Here is a 23,894-nt window from a genome sequence, read left to right as displayed (position 1 = left end):
GCAATGTCATCAGTGTGTCTGTTGTCCACCAGTTGCCAGGCAACCTTTCAGAACAAAAACACTGCAAAGCCAAATACAGCACCAGCCACTCAATGGTGTTTTAACAGCCAGTCATTTGAGTGACGAAAACAAAACAATGACCTTGTGAATTATATAGCTTGATACAGTTTGTTTATTTCTGCCTTCAGCTCTTACACAGATTAGTATGGATTCCCAGCTACTTTCCTCAGTGGTGGAAGGGCTACTTCGCAGCCTGTGTCTGAACAACTTTCCATGTGGCCATGGCAGTTGGGTGAGTTAATTTGCTATAATGCTGTCTAGATTAGGTCTGTCTGAGCCTTCAGGGAAAAACCATGACTGGTTCCTGGTTTAGAGACACTAAACTGCAAACTTGCTCTTTCACGGCATCCTTTTCATAATGAGGATATTTAACCTCTTGTGACGGCCAGGTTACCACAAGGCTGCTTTTGTTCTCAGAGCGAGTCCAAAGGGAGTGAAGACGAGGAACGAGAGGGAGCAGAGAAGAAGAAGCTGGACGATCTCATTGATCTGTTGACCTGCCCCTTCTCCCCATGGCGACAAGAGTTGTCTTGGAGCCCTGACGCCCTAACCCTAAGAAAGCTGTCCGTGCAAACGCCTGAACGCCTTCATGGTGACTTTGTTTTCAAACACTTTAGTAGCCTACGCATTGTGGACAAGGGTGTAAGTATCCAAATCACATGCATAAGCTTAGCTATCCTCTGAGGTCACAGTTGAGAATGTCTCGTATTTCTTGGTAAGAACTAACAGTCTTGTGTTCTTCTGTGCTTCTGCGTTAGGTGTTGATCATTGATGAGGGCCTTCTGAAGTTCTCCAATCTAAAAGAGTTGGTTTTGAGTGCCAACAAAATCTCTGAATTGAGTGTTGAGCACCTCCCTCCCTCTTTAAAAGTGAGTCACAGTTCTGTATAGCGTGTTAAGAGGTTAACATAAATTAGCTGTATGGGAAAACACAAAACATCTCTTCTCCACTCATTCTAAAGGAGAATGGTTCATCGATATTGATATGTCTTCGGGTATTACTCTTACTATTACTGCATCATGCAATGGCATTTTTGTTTATATAAAAAAAAGAATACATTTCTTTTTGATCATGCAGAATTCTAATGTTGTATTACATCAATGAGATTTCATCATGTTGCCAAAGAAATCCTGATCATTAATTACAGGTGTGTGTCTTTCCAAGGTTTTGGAGCTGTATGCCAACCAATTGTGTGACCTTAAAGGTCTAAGCTGCCACCGACGTCCTGACCTCCAGCACCTGGGGCTCGGCTCAAACAGGCTGGGTTCTCAGGCAGATATCAATTACCTTACAGGGGCCTTCTGGTCAGTCCTCACACACCAACCCAAAGACAGTTTATTTTTAAAAAAAAATTAAGGAAAATGTACCCCAAATGAGCTAAAATGTAAAGTTATTGTAATCCTAAAGGAAAATGTACCCCAAATGAGCTAAACTGTAAAGTTATTGTAATCCTAAAGGAAAATGTACCCCAAATGAGCTAAACTGTACAATTATTGTAATCCTAAAGGAAAATGTACCCCAAATGAGCTGAGATGTAAAGTGATTTCACCTTTGCATTGTAACCCATGTGGCACATTTACTACCGATTAGCAGTTTCATTGTAGTTTCATTGATGACACTGGAACTTGATTAACATCATTTTATAATCTCCTTTATAATATATAATATAATATATATATAATAAATTAATATATATATATAATATAATATTAAAGTGCATTGTTGTCAACAGCACTACACACAGCATGGTTGGGAGAGTTTTTTTTTTAAATCATGTATCTTACCCCTAGCCTCTGTATATTATACAGAGGCTAGGGGTAAGATACATGATTAAAAAACGTAGTTACAGTATGTTAAGATGGTAGAATACAGGTTTAAGCACACATCACTGAAGCTAGAAATCAGAGAAACTCCAATCGGTGATCAAAATCAAATTTATTTGTAAGGCCCGACAACACACGTTAATGTCCCCATGGGCCGTACACGTCTTCATTAAACAAGTCAAGAAGAAACAACAATAAGTCAAGAACAGAACAAGAACACCATAAGGTCCAACAAATTTAAAATAAATGAAAGAATGCAAGCACTCCCAGACATACCCCACGCGAAGGTAAGGAAAAACTCACTAAAACCTAACAATAGGGAATGTCACTGGAATGTATGGAATGTAAAATCTAACACTGCTCCATAGACAATGAATGGGGCTCTGACTTTATGAGGCCATCAAATGTTTGTGTGAGCTCTTACACCAAAATTTGGTTTATATTCTAACCAGAATATTACAACCTAATAGTGTTAGATGTGTTTTCGTGAGAAAGCGTAGTTTGGAGACCAGACAGGGGATTCCTCCTGGTGAAAGATATTGTAGTGTGTACACCCCCATTGCTGATCAGTCATTATAGTCTGAAACTACAACATCACAACAACGTCAAGATCCCCAATTGAGTTGTGTAGTGTGAACAGCACATTGCGAATAGGATTTGTAAAGTTGTGTAGTGTGTAGGCTAGGCTGCTTAAAGTAGACAAGTAGTGATGGAATGGAATACTATCAATATGTTTATGGCAGAAATTTACCAAAGAGCTAGAAATCAAAAAAGTTATCGATGATTCAAGAATGGAATCTTTAGCTTTTGATCAGATCTAATCTACATTGGTTTCAATGGGAGCAGGGGAAAACATGAGACCATGATAGCTTTGTATTGACACCCAAAAACTAAATACTAGGAAATACTGGAAGCCAGTTAATAAAAAAATATATATATATATATACTTTTTAAAATGTCTTGATTTTATTTTTCATTTTTAATAAAATTGAATTGAACTTAATTGTAAACAGGTTCAGAATAAAATAAATTATGTTACTGTAAGAACATGCATAGTAAATACAATTCTGCATTACCTCACAAATCCCCATCAGATGGCAGCAGACTGCAATGCAAGATTTAAGTGCACTTGAACAAGATGGCTTGTCATACACTGTACATAACTATTGTCAGCACTCTTGAATTCACTTCTTCTCTTCTCTGTGTTTCACCTTATAGGCCAAAGCTAGTATCTCTGGACCTGAGCTGGTGTGGGTTCCAGGGACAGCAGGTCCTGGTCGATGCCCTTGTCACCCTACCCTGCCTTAGGAGCCTGGTGCTTGAGGGAAACCCCCTTACCCTTACCCCTTCTTACCCAGGGTTCACCTTAGATGGCCTCCCATGTCTAGTCTACCTGGACACTGCAAGGGTCACCCCAGAAGACCGATGTAATTTCAGAGGCTTGGCCAAGATGAGTGGTGAGACTCGGCGCTAATAATGATATTCAAAGCAAAATATATAGAATACAAAACAAACACCATTCATACAGTACATACATAGGTGTATTTTTAGACATTGTTTATGTACAATGGCTCTTTACATTCTGCATACAGTTCTGCCAGATTCATGTTAAATTCTGAAATCATTCTCATAATTTCTGTCGCATTCAGCAAACAAAATGCAAGGCATTATTTCAGTGTCTGAGCATGTGCTCCACTCACTCTCTACATTTGCCCTGCATGAACATCTGCTATTATCATAACCTCATCATACTGCTCAGAAGTATTACTGAGTACTTCCAGTAACATAATGTAGTAGCCTAAATGCTAACTGTGTATTGATTATTGAATGATTAGACGCATAATCTCTTATTTCAGATATTTTGCCTTTGAACTTGCCATACCAGGGTTTGTTTGTCAGAGCCATAGGACTAGAATAATTGAATGTTGTACATTTATCGTCAGAATTAAATACCCTGCTACAGAGTTACAGTTTCTGCTGTCATGGTCATGCTGTATCTACAGACCTGATAGTGGACCAGGCCGCCGCAACAGTTACCGTGGGTAGAGTTAGGGGCATCCCAGACCCCAGCCTGGACGATGACGCTCCAGAGTTCCCTGTGGTGGTCAATTACAGCTATTCTGTCACCTACGAGTTCCTAGGTCACCAACCTTCTGTGAACAAGGTGCTGTCAATCCTTCCCAAGGTTTCCTACATTTCCAGCGTTGCAGTGTTATCTTTGGAAGTGGGGGAGTGCACCTACTGTCTGAGTGTGATTATAGAATATAGAGTGTAGACGGTACCTACATTTGGTTTATCGTTTGAAAATACAAAGAACTTGGGGAATGACTTGGTTATTTAAGCATGGACGTTTAAGGAATAAGACTGCTGTACAACAGACACACACTGAGAATATTACACCACTTCCCCCCTGTCTTTACCTCAGGCTCTGACTACAGTGACTTGGGGTATAACAGATTACATGTACAAGGTATTATAATTATCTGATAAAATGGTGACTGTAATCCTTTTTATTTACTGTCAGAAAGTAATACATAGACAAAAAATAAATAAAAAAGGTAATCATTTATTACTCAACTATAAACTGGGGAGCTCACTTGAGGCATAAACTCTGGAGACATTTCACATATAATTAAGAGAAAACTAATTAAAGAACTAAATGTGCAACTATCCTTTTAATAAATATTGTCTTTGATATTCTCTTTATTTGCAGCAAGCCAACTGTGACTCTGCATCTACATTTGATATACTGACAGACACAGCTGATGTGAAAGAAAATGGCACCAGTAATATTCACCAACAAGAGGTGTCAGTGACGGACACTGTAAAACTAGACATCACAGGTCTGATGACGGACACTGAGGGAAATTCCCATGACATACCAGGTAATTAAACTATTTCCTGTTCTAAATCCTCTCGTTAGGATCATTAGTTAAATGACTTCATTGGCCGTGAGATTGGAATGAGTCTTTTTACATATTGGTCTTTAGATGGTAAATGGTACATACTAGTAACCTTTACATATGCAGATGATAGCAACGTGTACAGCTATGAATAAAGTAGGGTTTAATGTCCTGCATGAACTTTAATTTCTGAGAAAAGGCAGCCGCTGGTGAATAAAAAAAAAACTAAAGGTTTATTGACCATATTCACACGGCAGGAACTCTAAGCCTGTAAAGTACCCTAATTTACCATAGTCACATGGAAGCCATTTTGCTCTTACGTCATGCTCAGATTTGGAATCCTTTCCACCCTGTTCCCTAGCATGACAAGCTAATTCATGCAAACTCAGCAAGGCCAAAAGCTTCTCTGTTACAGTGGGTGACAATATTGTCACAAGGAAAGATGAAATTACCTACCTGGGTTCCATCCTAGAGGCAAATCTTTCCTGTGACAAAATGGCAATCAATGTAATAAAAAAAAAGTCAACCAACGAACAAGATTCTTGTACCGGATCTCCTCTCTGGTAAACAAGAATACCTTGAAAGGTCCTGTGTCTTATAAATGGCCTTTTCCAGTGTTTAGCATTGTTTTATAGCAATGGGGGTTAGTATCAATGGGTCTGTGTCTCTAATTACCATTTTGGTGGATTGCTCTAATTCAGTTGAGACAATCTCCTCCCCCAGTGAATTAGGTCATTCTGATTTGACTGTTTTGCTGACGTGAATAAGGCTCTGATCTGCATAACTAACGCCCCCTCTATGTTTGTAGTGCAACCATGCGAGTGGAAATACCTGCACTTCCTCAAGCGGATGCCGACAGAGAGGGGCAGAGAACGAGCGAGCAAGAGAGAGGGAGAGAGAGATAAAGAGGGAGAGAGAGAGAGAGGGAGAGAGAGATAGAGAGGGACAGGAGCCTCTGTCGGGGAAACAAACACACACATTTACACACACACAACCTGACCGGCGCGTAGGGAAACACAAACATACACGCATTTACACACACACAACCTGACCGGCGCGCGGGGAAACACAAACACACGCATTTACACACACACAACCTGACCGGCACGCGGGGAAACACAAACACACACGCATTTTACACACAACCTGACCGGCGCGCGTGGAGGGTCTTCTCCCTGGTAGAGAGAGAGAGAGAGAGAGAGAGAGAGAGAGAGAGAGAGAGAGAGAGAGAGAGAGAGAGAGAGAGAGAGAGGGACTGCGCGCAGGAGTGTGTAAATGTGTGTGCGCGCGGGGCTGGTGGAGGGTCTTCTCCCTGGGATATCACTGTCAAAATATCTTTGACTCCCACGCGCACGCCCATATTCCGATCCGTGCAATAATATTCACAGCGTTATATATTGTCATTTGAAACTACCAATGCATTGTCCCGTGGGATTATGCCCCCCCGTGGCGAAATGTATTAGTATCCCCCTCAATCTTTCTACCTCTCTTTCTGTGCCAGTCGCAGACTGTGGGCGACTGTCACTCAAAGTGCTTATGGGCGGAGCCCAGCCCAAACAGCTTGGAATCTTGAAATCGAAATGTTTTGCTTTTGAGTCATTGATAAAAAATATAAAACAATGAATTTCTTTGAAAAAAACTTTACAGATGTGTTCCATAGACTCACAGGAATTGTGTAAAGTTGCCCAAATAGTGAAAGGAATAGCAATGCATGTCCCCTTTTTAACAATTGTTTGTATTGAGCCGTACTGTATTTGTACCCATTCTGCAATCTGTTAATAAAGTTTTCAATCAATCAATCAATCAATCAATCAAGTATGACATGGAACATGAGGGAAAGGATTCCCAACCAGAGCATGACATAAGAGAAAAATTGCCGCCGTGTGAATGGTGTCAATTAGGTTATTTACAGGCTTAGAGTTCCCAAAAAACATAGAGAGCAAAGAGAGGGCAATCAGGTGACATGTTTCGCCTGGAAGGTATATCTCATCTCAGGTATAAGAAGTCTTCCAAGCAAAACAATCTCCAGATGTCTCTAAGTGATGTGAACAATGTAGGGCTGTCCCCGACTAAGGATTTGGATGGTCGACTATGATAGGCCAAAATTTGCCGTTAGTCGACTATTGGTCACAAAAAAAAAAAAAAAAAAGTATAATATAAAAAAAGATAAACAATTATCATTCCATTTGGGCTGTGGGTGCTTAATGTCTGAAGGAGTCGACTGAAGGCTTCTTGTCCTCTGCAAAAGCATGCAATTGGTCCACTGATGGATACATCTTGATATTTGTCTAGTCTGTGTGCATTAGATGGGTGAAATCCTCTTTCAGTGCCTCTGTGCCTGTTTTCTTAGGCAGTTAGCCTCTGTTATGCGTGCCATTAGCGTTAGCCACGCTTCTAGGCCTCTTTTCTTTTGGAAAGAATGATACAAAAAAATTTAAAATTATAATATATATAATATATATATTTTTTTTATTCAACTAAGAGGTTGGCAGTCGACTATGGCTCCTTTAGACCGATTAGTCGACTAATCGACTAATAGGGGTCAGCCCTAGAACAATGGAAACAGAATATTAATATTAAAACAAAGGTGGTAAACAACAGAACCTAGACATGTTTTTCATTTTAAATGTGGTTAGGTATACCTTCCAGCCCTATAGCTAGAGCACATCCTCATGTCTGTATTGGGATCAAGCGGGTGGTATTTTGCTTACTGGCTGGCCTCTCTATTTCTGAATCACCTGAGCACCTAATACAATGATGTGAAAGAAAAATGTACGCAAGAAATACTTTACCGAGAGTTGTTTAAACAGACAGAGAAGGATGGAAGAGGACTTACCCCCCCCCCCCCTCCTCCTACACCCCCCCCCCCCCCCCCTACTCTCCAATGTACAGTTTCTACGTCAAATGTATATACTCTCTTTTCTGGACTCTTTTGGTATCACAAACAGTACTGTATTTGCAAATCTGATATGTCATAAATGTATAGATGTAGCAGTACTGTCTATCTGTATGTCGTGTATGTCATTATATGTTATGATGAATTGAAAATGGGGGACCCTGATGTAAACAAGACGAAAGTCTTTCTCTGGTCTGCATCCCCTTAACAATTGTATGTATTGAGCTGTACTGTACTGTACCCATTCTGCAATCTGTTAATAAAGTTTTCAATCAATCAATCAATCAATCAATCAAACAGTAAAAGGTTGCGTGGTGCAACTTGAATGCAACTTAAATTCCTTGCAACTAGCATTGGAGTTCCATAGAGGCAGCCAATAAAAAAACTACTGTGGCCGATTAGTTGTATTGCAAACATGTCTAACCAACTAATTACTTAGACAACTGAAATGTCTTTCTCTATTTTGATGTTGTTTCTGTGTGGACATTGTACCTATTGTATGTCCATCTCCAGTTTGGATACGTTCTTATTTCCTTTTCTACAGTATTGAGACAAAGTACATCGAAGCTTGAATGGGCAGAGTGTATGGACTACATCTACACAAAATACTACATTGTTGGTGATTTGGATTCTTTGAAGAGATTCCTCACCCGAGGACTTTGGCTTACGATAGAGGAGGAAAAGGTACAGCAAACCAAGCTTGAACTGAATGAATGAATAGTTTATTTTCGGTCTTTGTTTACAAGTACAACAAATCAAAAACACACTTGTGTGGACTTACAAAAAGAAAAAAAAGAAAAATATACTATTCAAAGTAAGCTCACACACAAAATCCGAACTCAATGACTGAAAAAGGAATAGGCTGAAGCACGTGTTTATTTTTGCCGATCCTTTATAATTCTTAAAAACGAAATATATTTTAATATAAAAAAATTAAAAACTTAAAATGAGCTGCAAGTTATATTTTTTGAAAAAACAAATGTTTGATGTTTTACTCAAAACTATACTCCTGAATAATTTTACTTTTTAAGGCTTTTTTAAATCTCCCCTGAGATTTCAAACCCATCACTAAGGCTATTCCATAGTTTAACTCCCAAAATTTAAACACATCTAGCTTTTACATTAGTTCTTACTTCTTTTATTTTATTTTTTACATGTTTTAAGAATACATAACCCTCTTAACACATTCACGGCCAGCCATTCTAGGAAGGTCAGCGTTCCCATAACAAACATTCACTGTGCATCACGTTGTTTGTAGAGCTAAATCTATATTTTATATTATAGCTATGCATCCAATGTCATTGTCAATTGACAGTATGAACCTTCGGTTCAATATGCCATAAAGAAATAATTTTTTCATCAATACGTTCCCGTTTTATACCGTGATGAATATGAGTGTTATATCCAGTGATGCCACTAACGCGTTACTAAGTAACGCGTTATTGTAATCTGATTACTTTTCCCCGAAAATAGTAATCTAACGCGTTAATCTTTACAAGCCAGTAATCTGATTGCAGTTACTTGTCCAAGTGGCTGCAGCGTTACTATTTCGTTACTATCTCATCATAATGCAGGCGGAATGCAGTATTTTCTTTCGTTTTCGACAGTCAAATATATGTTTGGAAAGCTTTTCCTTGTATTGGGGAGTGACGTCACAGCACGCAACCTGGCGTGTTGAGCCATGCTGGTGGGCGCGGCTGTTATTGTTATTTTCAGGCTGACCTAAACTGCGCGCTAGCAGGGAGAAGCTCGCGCTCGTATTCGTAACGCTTTCTTGCACTGGAAGTTCACTAGTCTACTTAACGTTTGTTAAGCCGGGTGAAAAAAACATTCACTTTGCGGAGGAAACAAAATACTGTCTACCGCATATGGAATATACAGCACAGCACGACCGTCGACTTCTACAGGACTCGGAGCTGCACCACCAGCCAAACAGTATGTTCCACCTTTGAGTTAAACATCTTTTGCATTGCACTATAATTCATGAACATGGAACATTACACCATACTGCAGTATGTAGGTTGTCAGTAGCACACTGACAACACTGCAGTATATATATTCCCTCCCCGCCGTATATATTTCCCTCCCACCCACCCACCCCCTCCTAATGTACAGTCCCCTCCCCATCATATGTATATACTCTGTCATGATCTAGGGGTAACAGTACTGTATATTTGAATACCGCTTATGTCACAAATGTATCAGTACTAAATACCTATATGTCCCTATGCCATAAATATCATGTATGTTGTGTATGTCATAAATGTCTATATGAATTGAAAATGGGGGACCCTGATGGAAACAAGACAAACGTCTTTCTCTGGTCTGCATCCCCTTAACAATTGTGTGTATTGAGCCGTACTGTATTGTACCCATTCTGCAATCTGTTAAATAAAGTTTTCATTCATTCATTCATTCATTCATTCATTCACACAATAATAAATAATAATAACGTAGAACCATATCTGAATGGGGCAGGCCTCAAAGGTAGGCTACATATCAGCCTACATGTGGTGTTATTGACCATTTATCTTTTGTGAAATCTATAGATCTATAGATAGCAAGATAGGCCTACCTGCCCTATTAGTACATTTTACTCAAACTGAGTACATTTTACAAATTTTTTTTTGTCATTCTTATGTTGTGGCAGCAGCAGGGACGACGACTTCGTAACCTAGTTACTTTCAAAGTAACTAAGTTACTCTGATAATCAAGTAATCAGTAAAGTAACTAAGATTACTTTTTAAAGGAGTAATCAGTAATCAGTAATCGTATTACTTTTACAAGTAATCTGTGGCATCACTGGTTATATCGGAATGATCTGGGATAATTCCTGCAAAGCTAGTTATAAGGCGCTAAGCTAATAACGTTAAATCGATTGGCGTTTCGTCCCTACACAAGCTGGAGTTAAAAATCCAAATGCATATGATCGGTATTATGTTCCATCATGAATGCATGAAAGGGGGGGGGCGGGGGAAGTCGTTTCTGATTATTGATTACCAATAACGGCATTCGTTATTACTACAACATAGGATGAGCAGGGGGTGGCTATTAAATCCTTGCACAATCAAGCTGAAACTGACGTCAAATTGCTCTTACCTGTGGCTGGTTGGATTCCAAAAAGAATTTTCCAGTTATTTGATCGCCATCTGCTAGGTCAGTGGTTCTCAAACTGTGGTACGTGTACCACTAGTGGTACTTGGTGGTACTGCTGGTGGTACTTGAAAACATTAAAAAAAAAAAAAAAAAAAATTGCAGTCAGGCAGTCATTAGAATAGACTCTTCAAGGACGATACAATTTGATAACATCTGATAACATCTGATTATGAGGTTCTGTTTATAGCAATAAAACAACGCTTCTCCTCATAAGGTATCTCACAGTGTCGAAGTGTCGAATTCTTACGGAAGTGGAGAAGTATTATGGTTTATGGATTGCACTAACGGGGGAAGATAAGGATCTTATCTACCAGTATCGGAGACGTCAGGACCATTAAAAGTACACAACGCAGAGGAATTGGATGGAGAGCCAAACAGACGAAGACGTGATACTGGCCAGTTTGATCAGAATCTTACAGTTGGTGGAAGCAGGAGACGGTGATAGAACGGTGGTGGAACCAGTGGTTTCACAGGCACAGGCCGCGTCAGCAAGGGTTTTGTTATGAATTCCTTAGAAGAACATCTGAGATTAGAGTGTACTGTCTCCCAGGACAGGAGGGAGAGAGGTTCATCTTAATGAAACGTGAGTTTATTAGTGTTAAAGGTTATGCAGTTGTCATGACAACACGTCGCATGACAACCAGAAGGCGGGGCCGTCGTTGCGACGACGAACATCTATAAGTCGAACGGTGTTTCCGGGTGTTGAGCAGACTAGAATCTGATTCAGACGAGAATCTGACCAAGAGCGAGTAGGACTGAGATCACACAGAGGACTCTCTCTCCTCTTATCACGAGAGGGGGGGGGGGGGGGGGTTAAGGAAGAATGCCACGACATCATTAGCTTCGGCTAACACGAGGAGGGTTCAGGCTAACGACTAGGCCTGACCACTATTGGACTGAACAGCAAAAGGACGATAATCTGAACACACCGAAAGATCATTAGAATACTCTTCAAGGACAATAACATCTGTTAACACCTGAGCTGAGGTTTCTGTTTATAGCAATAAAACCACGCTTTTCCTTGTAAGGTATTTCACGTTGTCGAAGTGTCGAATTCTTACGGAGGTGGAGACGTTATTATGGTTTATGGATTGCACTAACGGGGGGAGATAAGGATCTTATCTACCAGTATCGGAGACGTCAGGACCATTAAAAGTACACAACGCAGAGGAATTGGATGGAGAGCCAAACAGACGAAGACGTGATACTGGCCAGTTTGATCAGAATCTTACAGTTGGTGGAAGCAGGAGACGGTGATAGAACGGTGGTGGAACCAGTGGTTTCACAGGCACAGGCCGCGTCAGACGAGAATCTGACCAAGAGCGAGTAGGACTGAGATCACACAGAGGAGAGACTCTTCCTCCTCCACCACGGAGGGGGGGGGGAAAGGGAGAATGCCACATCATCATTACAGTAGCTTCGGCTAACACGAGGAGGGTTCGGCTAACGAACTGGCCTGAACGAACTGTAAGATTCTGATCAAACTGGCCAGTATCACGTCTTCGTCTGTTTGGCCCTCCATCCAATTCCTCTGCGTTGTGTACTTTTAATGGTCCTGACGTCTCCGATACTGGTAGATAAGATCCTTATCTTCCCCCGTTAGTGCAATCCATAAACCATAATACTTCCCCACCTCCGTAAGAATTCGACACTTCGACAACGTGAAATACCTTACAAGGAAAAGCGTGGTTTTATTTCTCTAAACAGAAACCTCAGCTCAGATGTTAACAGATGTTATTGTCCTTGAAGAGTCTATTCTAATGATCTTTCGGTGTGTTCAGATTATCGTCCTTTTGCTGTTCAGTCCAATAGTGTTCAGGCCTGTTCGTTAGCCGAACCCTCCTCGTGTTAGCCGAAGCTACTGTAATGATGATGTGGCATTCTCCCTTCCCCCCCCCTCCGTGGTGGAGGAGGAAGAGTCTCTCCTCTGTGTGATCTCAGTCCTACTCGCTCTTGGTCAGATTCTGGTCTGAGTCAGATTCTAGTCTGCCTTACACCCGGAAACCCTGTTCGATTTATAGATGTTCGTCGTCGCAACGACGGCCCCGCCTTCTGGTTCATAAGTTTGTTAGATGTTCCGATAATCCCAGTGAGTGATGGATAGACGATAGTGTCCTGCGTTGTGTACTTTTTTAATGATCCCTCTGGTGTGCTCACGGAAACATCTGATAATCCCAGGCAGAATGAACACCTCACACGATTCAGTTGACAATCATCAAGGAGAACTTTATTCAACCAGACAGGGTAGTTTTACAGGAATAAAGTGGTCTTCCTTGACATACGCAGCAGCTTGTGATAAGGTCCAGTGATTTAAAGTTCATTTGATAAAGTCCGTTAATAAAAGTCCAATTGATCAGCTCCTCATAATCCTCTCTCTCTCTCTCTCGTTCCGTTATTTCTCAACTGAAGATGAATCACCCCCCCCCCCCCCACCTCCTCCTGCTCCATCCTTATCTTAGGAATGCTGTTGTGACTGCTAGGCTAGACAACTGTAAGATTCTGATCAAACTGGCCAGTATCACGTCTTTGTCTGTTTGTCCCTCCATCCGATTCCTCTGCGTTGTGTACTTTTAATGGTCCTGACGTCTCCGATACTGGTAGATAAGATCCTTATCTCCCCCCCGTTAGTGCAATCCGTAAACCATAATACTTCCCCACCTCCGTAAGAATTCGACACTTCGACAACGTGAAATACCTTACAAGGAAAAGCATGGTTTTATTTCTCTAAACAGAAACCTCAGCTCAGATGTTAACAGATTGTATTGTCCTTGAAGAGTATATTTCTAATGATCTTTCGGTGTGTTCATATTATCGTCCTTTTGCTGTTCAGTCCAATAGTGTTCAGGCCTGTTCGTTAGCCTAAAACCATCCTCGTGGTAGCCGAAGCTACTGGTGATGTGCCATTCTCCCCCCCCCCCCCCCCCCTCTCTCTCGTCGAGAGGAGAGAGTCTCTTCTGGTTTCTTCCCTCTTAGTCTCAGTCAGAAGCAGGCCAGGCCAGTGTTTCTGGTTGCGGCAGCGCGATAGTTAGATAATCTAAGTGGGGAACAACCAGGAGATCACTGTGACAGAGAGTAATGCAGTCTAAACAGTCATAAATCTTTAATTCAACTTCAGCCCTGATCATAACCATTTATTTTTAGATTTCTTGTAATGTCAGATAAAAAATGAAATACTCCCACTTTTCTGAAAAGAGTTGGTGTTAAATCTGACATTACAAAAAATTCATCAAAATATGTGTTGCTGCTAATCATTGACACATGCCTAGCCTGTAATAATCCCCCCCAGAAAAATGTACTTTGCATTTGATATATTGTAAATATTTTACTTTTTGTGTGTTTTTTTTAACAATAATTTGTGATGCCATCAATGGCATTTAAAGGGTAAACATTCAAAAATGTATCGAATATGTGTTTTCTTTTCTTTTTTACAATAATTTGTGATGCCCATCACAAACACTGGCATTTAAAGGGTAAAAATTCAAAAATTCCTGCACCAGAATGCAGGAAATTAAGTTTTTGTAACCAAATAATTGTGTGCGTGTGTGTGTGTGTGAGTGTGAGAAAGAATGACGGACAATTGCTTGCTGTGAGAGAGAGAGAGAGAGAGAGAGAGAGAGAGAGAGAGAGAGAGAGAGAGAGAGAGAGAGAGAGAGAGAGAGAGAGAATTAAGTACATTTGCTGAAATACAGTTGTTCTTAATTTTCTCACTTGCTATGTGAGAATGTTAGTTATTATGTTCTCAATGCCCCTTGCATTGTATGAGTTGTGTGGAAGCGTGCTATCCCTTTGTACATTGTGGCTGTGTCTGACAAAAGTTAACAATAAATAATGGTATTAGGAATACATTTGCCTCCTGCGTGAACTGTGCATAGCTGAATAGACTGTATTTTAACGCCGGTCATATGGTGGTACTTGGAGAGCCAGCTATGTTCTCAGGTGGTACTTGGTGTAAAAAGTTTGAGAACCACTGTGCTAGATCATATGTCCATTGGCTGATGCCATATTCCTTTACTGCATAATGAATTCTGCATTGCAAAAAGTATTCCAGGCGATCGGGTGAAGCCCTCGCTTCAGACTAACAAAAAAGTCCACCCGGAGCGTAAAAAAGGTGACACCAAGTGTGCAACAGGGGAAACTGCATTCTCAAGACAGCGCCAATACCAGGATCTGGTCGGTACTGCACTTTCCGAGTCCCAATATGCCTTTTCCAGCCAAAATACAGCTCTGTGACATTGAATAGGATATTAAAATCGAATAAAAGAAAAAACGAGTTAAAAACATATACGTGATTGGCCGTCAAGCGTTGGCTCCCAATCACGTGTATATGTGAATGGCCGGGAATGTGTTAAATTATACTTTCCTTTTCTTGATTTAAAGAGATATTGAATAGGCTTCAAGCTGGTAGGCTTTTACTCTTAGCACAAAAAGAAATTCCCAAAGTTTTTATGTACACCATATCTACAAATTTAAATGTGCAGGACTTTATTAATAATGGATTTGTCGATTCAGGGTAACTAGCTTTGTTTATTATTCTAATAGCTCTTTTATATTGTTTAATAATAGGATCTATATTTGTTTTATATACATTCCCCCAGACCTCAACACAATATGACATGTATGGCACAACAAGTGAAAAATACAATATATGCAAACATTTCTGATTCAACAGCTCCCTTATTTTGTACAGAACAGATTTGGCTAATTTACCTTTGATATATTGTATATGTGGCTTCCAACAGAGTTTGTGATCTATAATCACACCTAAGAATTTTGTTTCATATACTCTTTCAATTTCAGTTCCATTTAAATTCAGTTTAATTTCACAGTCGGTAGGAACACCACCAAATACCATACATTTAGTTTTGTTTTCATTAACACTTTCAGTGCCGGCCGTGTTTCCTTTTTACCCCCTTGAATGCCGCCACCCACTTCAATGATAGCGTTAAAAACGCATAATCTATGTTTTAAATTATGGCTATGTGTCTAATCTGCCCGTCGCTTATCAATGACTTGTTTGCAGTCAACATTGTCAAAACGGATTGTTTTTTAATCGGTTCATATCCTATTTATAGCATTTCGAAAAGCTATCGTTTTCTCGAAAATTTCAGGAAAATAGAAAGATTCCGTCATAAACGGCATTTATTGGAATATTCTCGAATACACTAGACACGTTGTAATTTGTCTGCCTATTTATGAATCGTTTTCAAATAAACGCTACATTATCGATAGTATATGTGTACTTATGCACGCTATAGAAGCGAGCTGAGAAATCGATTATCTTATTTCCTCAACAGCACACACACACACACACACACACATAATACACATACGGGACACGCTGTTCTCTCAGTGAAAACAGCTCTGATTATCCTAAAACTGGTAACATAGACTCCTTACCTTAGATCAGATGTTCTCCAAAAAGATTATTCCAATTCCTGATCGCCATTCCAAATATCGATCGCGTTTATTCATTGATTATTGGCTGCTGTAAATATATATTCCAGGCTGCTTTCCATCTCGCGATCACTTCCCTCTTCATCAGATCCCTCGCCAGCATAGTGGAGCCAGTAGGCTCCCCCCCCACAGATCCACCAGTGTAATCGAATGGCCTGCAGTTACACAGGGATAGACGATAGGGGGCGGTATTTTCCCATCGGAGCTCCTAGAGGGGCTGCTGTACCAACGGGAGACTCGGTTGATGAAATATGAATTCAGATCGCTAATAAAAAAATCAAACGACAATTAGCGTCGTCGGCACTCAACGGGGGGCATGAAATAACAACATAACACGTCGCTGGCACTCAAAGTGTTAAGAGACAACTTATTCCTATCAAACCATTTCTTTAACTTTATCAATTCCCTTTCTACTGTTTTCAATAATTCTTTCATGTCCTCCCCTGAACAAAGTAAATTAGTATAATCAGCAAACGTAACAATTTTCTAAATATTCAATACTGTAAAAATGTAATTTAAATAAAGTATAAATAACTTGGGTCCCAATACGGAACCCTGTGGAACACCACTAGTTACTCTTCTAAGATGTGATTCTGTATTATTAATGTTTGTTTGTTTGTTTATTAACACAGTTAAACAGAAGTAAAAACAATACATAATAAGTTATAACGATTGTGAAGGAGAAGTTAGAAGCCTAGAGGCTTATCAAGAACTCCCCCTGTTTTATAAAATCAAACATACAAAAATACAAAAATACAAAAATATGCATATTATAAAATACCAGAATACATTCAAAAGATTCATGTTAATACGATCATACATACACACAGTACATACATGCATATACTGTGTACATAATAATATATAACAACCCACCCACCTGCCTACAAACCTACCCACCCACATAACCAAATGCATACCTACATGTATGACCTATTTATCTATCTACTACTTTTGGATATGAGCATTTTTTTGTAGTTTGCTTTAAAAATAAGCAGATGTTTACATATTGAAACCTATTATTTAAATTACTTCTTAACCAATGATGAGTGACACCTCTTATTCTATACCGTTCCATTTTTTGTAAAAGTAAAAATATATTTGAGAATTGAGGAAGCAATGATATACAGTAGGTCTATAATTTGATAGTATGTATGTCACCACTTAAAAAAAAGTCCTCATTTCATCAGGAAAAATACCAGTTAAAAAGGATTTGTTACTGTACATATATAAGTGAATGGTTTGAGGACACAGTCAAATACTTCTTTTATAGTTGACATGTCAAGAGTATTACTATCAGTGTATTTCTTTTCTTAAACTTTCTAACCACTTCTAGCACATCACTCACAAACTCCACCAAGGAACATTGGGTCTCATTCCCGAACGAATTTACAACCAAAAATTTCCTCGTAGGCAGATTTCTGTCCATTTAAGACATATTAGGGCTGGTAGCGCGAGTCCCCAAATTTTCCTGAGATCAGATTTGAGCGTGGCTGAAAGCAGATTTAAGAGTGCTGAGGAGCACACTTATGATTGATTGACTAATTGAACATTTTATTAACTTGACAGACTGTGTTCTCATAGTGATTCCTTCATGTTAACGCTACAGGCCTCCTTGGAATTAATTACTTAATCATAATTAAAATAAATATGACAATATTTGTACGATAAGAAATTATGCATTTGATGTCGGAAAAATAAATAATATGGATTCATCTGATCACAGGGCAGCTGCTTAACCATATCTGAACCAGCTATTTTGGACAAATGTATAATTACTTTAATTACTCAGATATTCAAACACAATTATGCAATTATTGTGAAATGATTGAAAATAATAATTATTTAATGCCACTGTACAAGCAAAACTGTACATTGGAATATTGACAAAACCATACTTGGTCATTTACTGTACATTGGAGGGGGTTGATATAGCTATAAACCTGCATTCCTTTCGAATATATCATTAATCAATTAAACTTATATTGAAATACACTATATAGCCTATACACCAACACTGAAATGACAGTGGATAAATAAATAAATAAGAACTAAAGCTAATCGCATGGAAATAGACTGCATTCATATTCCATAACAAGTCTTGTGTGCGCCAGTATGGCCTACGTGTCTAATGAACAGTATAGGCTTAATATATTCTAGTTACTTGTTTCATTAGGATTTAGTAGATATGCTCTGCCTCTGCCCTACGTACAGTATAAGTACAGACTGTACCTATACTGTACGTAGGGCAGAGCATATAGTATCTACCAAATCCTAATGCAACAAGTCATTCATGGAATAATAAGCCTATACTGCGTTCATTCATTACGGCGTAGGCATTAATGGAATAATAAGCCTATACTGCGTTCATTCATTACGCCGTAGGCTACAGTATACTGTGCGCGCGCACTTGTGTGTGTGTGTGTGCGCGTGCGCTGCGGCAGGTGTACCACGAGCTGTACTATATTATATGATGACAATACATTAATCTAATCTCATTTCGATGGGTCGCGCAAGACTCGCAAGGCACTTCCGCATCCATTTCCACACAGCTGCGTCATTACTTTGCCTTATAAGGAGCTCTGGAGGCGTTGTTTTGTATGCAAATGACCTGAACAGAAACACGCTTTCGAGTTTAAGACATAATGCCAATCTCCAAGCAGATATCAGATCATATCACAGGTGCGACCGTTTGAGCCACTTAAGACATATTACCAGCACGTTCGGGACTCAGAGTTAACTTGTCATTGATTCTGTCTCAGTCGGTTCCAAGATAAGTCTTCCAAGAGAACTCTTTGAAATTTTTTGGAGAATGAGACCCATTGAGTTGCTGTTTGTTGGTGAATCAGAATAAGTTTCACCCTCCGTAGGGAGGTACATTTCCTTAGCCAAATTTGGGCCTACATTAACAAAATACTCATTAAACTCATTAACAATTTCCTTTATATTTTGAATGAATGAATTGACATTTTTTTCAAAGTATGTTGGAAAGTCCTTTTTACTAGACTTTTTAATCATATCTTTAAGCACACCCCAAGTAGCCTTAATATTATTTGTATGCATTTGCAACAAATTATTATAGTTTTCATTTTTTTTGTGATCTCATAATACATGTCAATCTGTTTTTATAGTTTTTGTACTTGTCCTCCTTATCCTTTGTTCGATGTTTGATAAATTCCCTGATGAGATGAACTGATGAGAGATTTAGATGGTATTAGTAGTGGCAGTAGGAGTGGTGGCAGCAGTGGTGGTAGTGGTGGTGGTGGTAGTGGTAGTTGTAGTCGTAGTGGTGGTGGTGGTATTGGTAGTCGTGGTAGTGGTGGTAATGGTGGTGGTGGTAGTCGTAGTGGTAGTCGTAGTGGTGGTAGTGGTAGTGGTGGTAGTGGTAGTCTTAGTGGTGGTAGTGGTAGTGGTGGTAGTGGTAGTTGAGTGGTGGTAGTGGTAGTGGTAGTGGTAGTGGTGGTAGTGGTGATAGTGGTAGTCCTAGTGGTAGTGGTGGTGGTGGTGGTGGTGGTGGCGGTGGTGGTGGTGGTGGTGGTGGTGGTGGTGGTGGTGGTGGTGGTGGTGGTGGTAGTGGTAGTCCTAGTGGTAGTGGTGGTGGTAATGGTAGTCCTAGTGGTGGTGGTGGTGGTGGTAGTGGTAGTGGTAGTGGCAGTGGCAGTGGCAGTGGCAGTGGCAGTGGCAGTGGCAGTGGCAGTGGCAGTGGCAGTGGCAGTGGCAGTGGCAGTCATAGTTATGGCCCGTTCTCACCGAAAGCAGCAAACACGCACCAGAGCAGTCCCACTGGCTGCTTGATGGGCGTTCACTAAAATAATGTAGGCAGGTTCCATTGGATATATACTGTATGTCATGCCGCCACATCATTCTATGGTCGTGGTGGTCAATTGAATGTTGTTGGTTTTTCCTTTATTGACATTGGCAAGTATACAAAATATGTCAATATCATAAACATATCCATTGCAAACAAGTACATACAGCTACCAGCATTTTCTGGGAGAGTGACGAACAATCCCATTATAATGTTATCTATCTATGTTATCTATCTTATCCTTTTATTGTAGTGTGTTTCTTTTTATGAGCGTTTTCGTTTGTTTCCTTTTTAACTGTCATTAGTCCACTACTACACAAAAACTCCCTTAGTGGATTGATTGAAAATGTTATTAACAGATTGCAGAATGGGTACAATACAGTACGGCTCAATACACACAATTGTTAAGGGGATGCAGACCAGAGAAAGACTTTCGTCTTGTTTACATCAGGGTCCCCCATTTTCAATTTATAATGTAGCAGGAGGTTGGAGGTTTATTGTTATTTAGGTTATTTGTTATTTGTATGAACTCCGTTATTAGGAGGTGCCTTTGTGTCTTATTTCAGTTATTTCTATAATACCGCTTTATTGAGTGTTGTCCTGTTTTTTGGACTTAATTTATTTTCTTAAAATACTCATGTTGAGGCTTCCACCTGAAAAGGTTGTTTTTTGTTGTTTACTTTTCTGCTTAGCAGTTTAGTGGTTATTCGTTACATGAATAACTTAAAGAGTCCCTATTTGCTCGTGACCCAAACACCTGCAGCCCTCACACATTGTCCACTCAAATATGTATCTGACAACATTTTAGGCAATAATAGGCCTTGCAGTTGCTGGATCTTAATTCATATTTGATCTGCAACTCCTAGTTTGGCAATTTGATCAGAATTGCACGAGGCAGGTGCGCTGCTTTGAACAGATTAATTTGCATGTAGTACACCTTCTAATTCTCTGTGCCCCTTCCCATCGTGCACCTCGTGGCTGCTCTCTACATTGGAAATGTATTTAATACAGCTGCTAGACTTGGCTACTTTCGGTGAGAATAGGCCATAAGCAGCAGCAGCAGCAATAATACTAATAATAATAGTAGTAGTAGTAGCAGTAGCAGCAGTAGTAGTAGTAGTCATCATATTCAGGTGTTTGACTACATGTACATTCACTGTTTGACATTCTAGGTCCTGTCACGGCCTGCTCCTTCTGTAGACGTCTCAGTGAGTAAACCCACCCAAAATATCAAGGAGAGGAAAAGTTCAAGTTCAAGTTCAAGTTTCTTTATTATTTGTCATACAGAAATACAGAATACTTTGCATGAAATGTTTCTTTCTGTTTCGCTCCTGAGAGTGTGCTAGATAATAATAAGATAGTATAAATAAGTATAATAAATAAAAATAGAAAGTCAAGAAGTCAAGTAAACACAAGTGTAAACAACAATTGTTCAGTATACCTCTATATACAGTATGTACATCTGGTACAAAAATGGTGAGGTATAGCTTAGCTTGTAGTGCCACCTTGTGGTGGTGAGGTGCAATAAGGAATAAGGAAGAGATGTGCAATTCTCTTACCAATAATATAAATATAAAGTGTAAAGTGTAAAAGTGTAAAGTGTGGTAAAGTGGGTGCTACAGTGTTGTTTATTTAAAGTGAGTGTGGGTGTGCTGTGGGTGTGTTGATGGCTTGTTTGTTCATTGTTCAATCATTGTTCATTGAGCAATCATTGTTCATTGAGCATCCTGATGGCCTGGGGATAGAAGCTCCTTCTGAGTCTCTGTGCTTGCCATGAGACTCCGGTATCGCTTGCCTGACTGCAGCAGTTCAAAGAGGCAGTTGTTTGGGTGGCTGGAGTCTTTGATTATTCTCTTAGCCTTGCCCATGCACCACTTGTTGTAAATGCCTTGGAGAGTGGGAAGCCCCCCTCCAATTGTGCACTCTGTAGTCTGCTGCGGTCTTGTGCAGTGCTATTCCCAAACCAGGAGGTGATATTGCCAGTCAGGATGCTCTATTGTGCATGAGTAGAAGTTCTTGAGGATCTTCTGACTCACGTTGAACTTCCTTAAGCGCCTAAGGAAGTAGAGGCGTTGTCGTGTCTTCTTGATAACACTGTCAATGTGTGTGGTCCATGTCAAGTCCTCGGATATGTGGACTGCGAGGTACTTAAAACTGTTCAATCTCTCAATTGGTGCCCCGTCGATGCTGAGGGGGCTGTAGTCCCTGACCCCCGACCTCCTAAAGTCCACAACCATCTTTGTTTAGCTGACGTTCCGGGAGAGGCTGTTCTCGACACCATCCCGCTAGAACCTTAACCTCCTCCAGGTAGGCCCTCTCGTCGTTAAGATTCTCTCATAGGCTAAGAGAATAATCAAAGACCCCAGCCACCCAAACAACTGCCTCATTGAACTGCTGCGGTCAGGCAAGCGATACCGGAGTCTCATGGCAAGCACAGAGAGACTCAGAAGGAGCTTCTATCCCCAGGCCATCAGGATGCTCAATGAACAATGAACAATAACAGACCATCAAATACACCCACAGCACACACATCCACACGCACACACTCACTTTAAATAAACAACACACTGTAGCACCCACTTTACCGACTTTAGACACTAACACACTTTATATGTATTGGCATCAATCTCATGCACCTCATTGCACCTCACCACCACAAGGTGGCACCACAAGCTAAGCTATACCTCACCATTTCTACACTGTACTGTATATGCATTGTATAGACTACATTATACTGTATATATGTATATTGAACATTTTTGTTTTGTTTACACTTGTTTACGTACTTGACTTTCTATTTTATACTTATATTATACTCTTTTATACTATCTTGTTATTTATCTAGCACTCAGGAGAAAAACCGAAAGAAGCATTTCATGCAAAAGTATTCTGTATTTCTGTATGACAACTAATAAAGAAACTTGAACATAATGTGAGAAAAATAACGAGTTTACAGTTATCATATCAGATGTATTGTGCACTATGTACAGGCTCCAAACAAATCTGGTGCCAAGGATAAAGCTAAAGAGAAAAAGAAGAAGCCTGCAGCAGACCTGGTCCAGGATGCCCCCATTAGGAGAACTCTAGGCTCTGTCCATGTCCCTCTCCAGACCCTAGTTACAGGAGAACAAAAGGTGTACATTCTGTGTGACCTTGGCGTAACCACAGCACCACAGAGGGAAAAGGTATGTTTCAATTACATAAGGTCAAGCGTCTTTTTATATACTGACAGCCATGCAATGGGACAAACTGTGGTGGGATATATACTAGAACCCGTTGCTGTGGTCTCTATTTCTCTATCAAGTTGAAGTCTTATCAAATCCTCTAGAGAGTAAATTGAGGTTTGACATGAATACATCTTTATTTATTCCTATTTAGTGTTACAAGAAGAAAGAGGCCAAGAAGAAAGAGGACAAGAAGAAAGAGGACAAGAAGAAAGAGGACAAGAAGACAATGACTGTGGAGTTCAGCATGCAACTAGTGAAGTGGCAGTCTGCGTCTGAAGCCCACCAGCTCCTCCCACAAGACTCCTGAAGGATGGGAATTGATTCATTCAAACACAATTCCATTTACAGGATGTAGAATTCTCTTCAATAAATATTTACCAATAATTCAGAAATTTGGTAGATTAAGGGGGGGCTTAACAGCACTACACAGCAATGGATGGAAGAGAACAATGTACAAAGACGAATAAGAACAAGAACAGAAAAAGGATCCTAAGGTGCGGCTGGGTAGCGCAGCGGACTAAGCGCCTGCCTACCACCGCAGAGACTCTGGGATCGAATCCAGCTGTC

The 23,894-nt window shown here is 40.1% G+C and overlaps 1 protein-coding gene across 1 annotated transcript; it reads left to right on the top strand.

The window, feature by feature from the left end:
* Window positions 1–205: 205 nt before the first annotated feature.
* Window positions 206–23,634, top strand: LOC311222978 (leucine-rich repeat-containing protein 43-like; the record flags this gene model as incomplete). Its single annotated transcript, XM_084307649.1, has 9 exons — window positions 206–292; window positions 478–702; window positions 819–929; window positions 1,225–1,364; window positions 3,102–3,340; window positions 3,887–4,047; window positions 4,597–4,707; window positions 23,091–23,285; window positions 23,479–23,634. The coding sequence occupies 9 exons, from the start codon at window positions 206–208 to the stop codon at window positions 23,632–23,634; spliced, it is 1,425 nt and encodes a 474-aa protein (XP_084163775.1).
* Window positions 23,635–23,894: the final 260 nt, after the last annotated feature.

The sequence above is a fragment of the Notolepis coatsorum genome (assembly GCF_963971535.1).
Source record: "Notolepis coatsorum genome assembly, chromosome: 1".
Classification (NCBI taxonomy): Eukaryota; Metazoa; Chordata; class Actinopteri; order Aulopiformes; family Paralepididae; genus Notolepis; species Notolepis coatsorum.
Note: the sequence above shows the minus strand (reverse complement) of the source record. Positions and strands in the feature narration are given on the sequence as shown.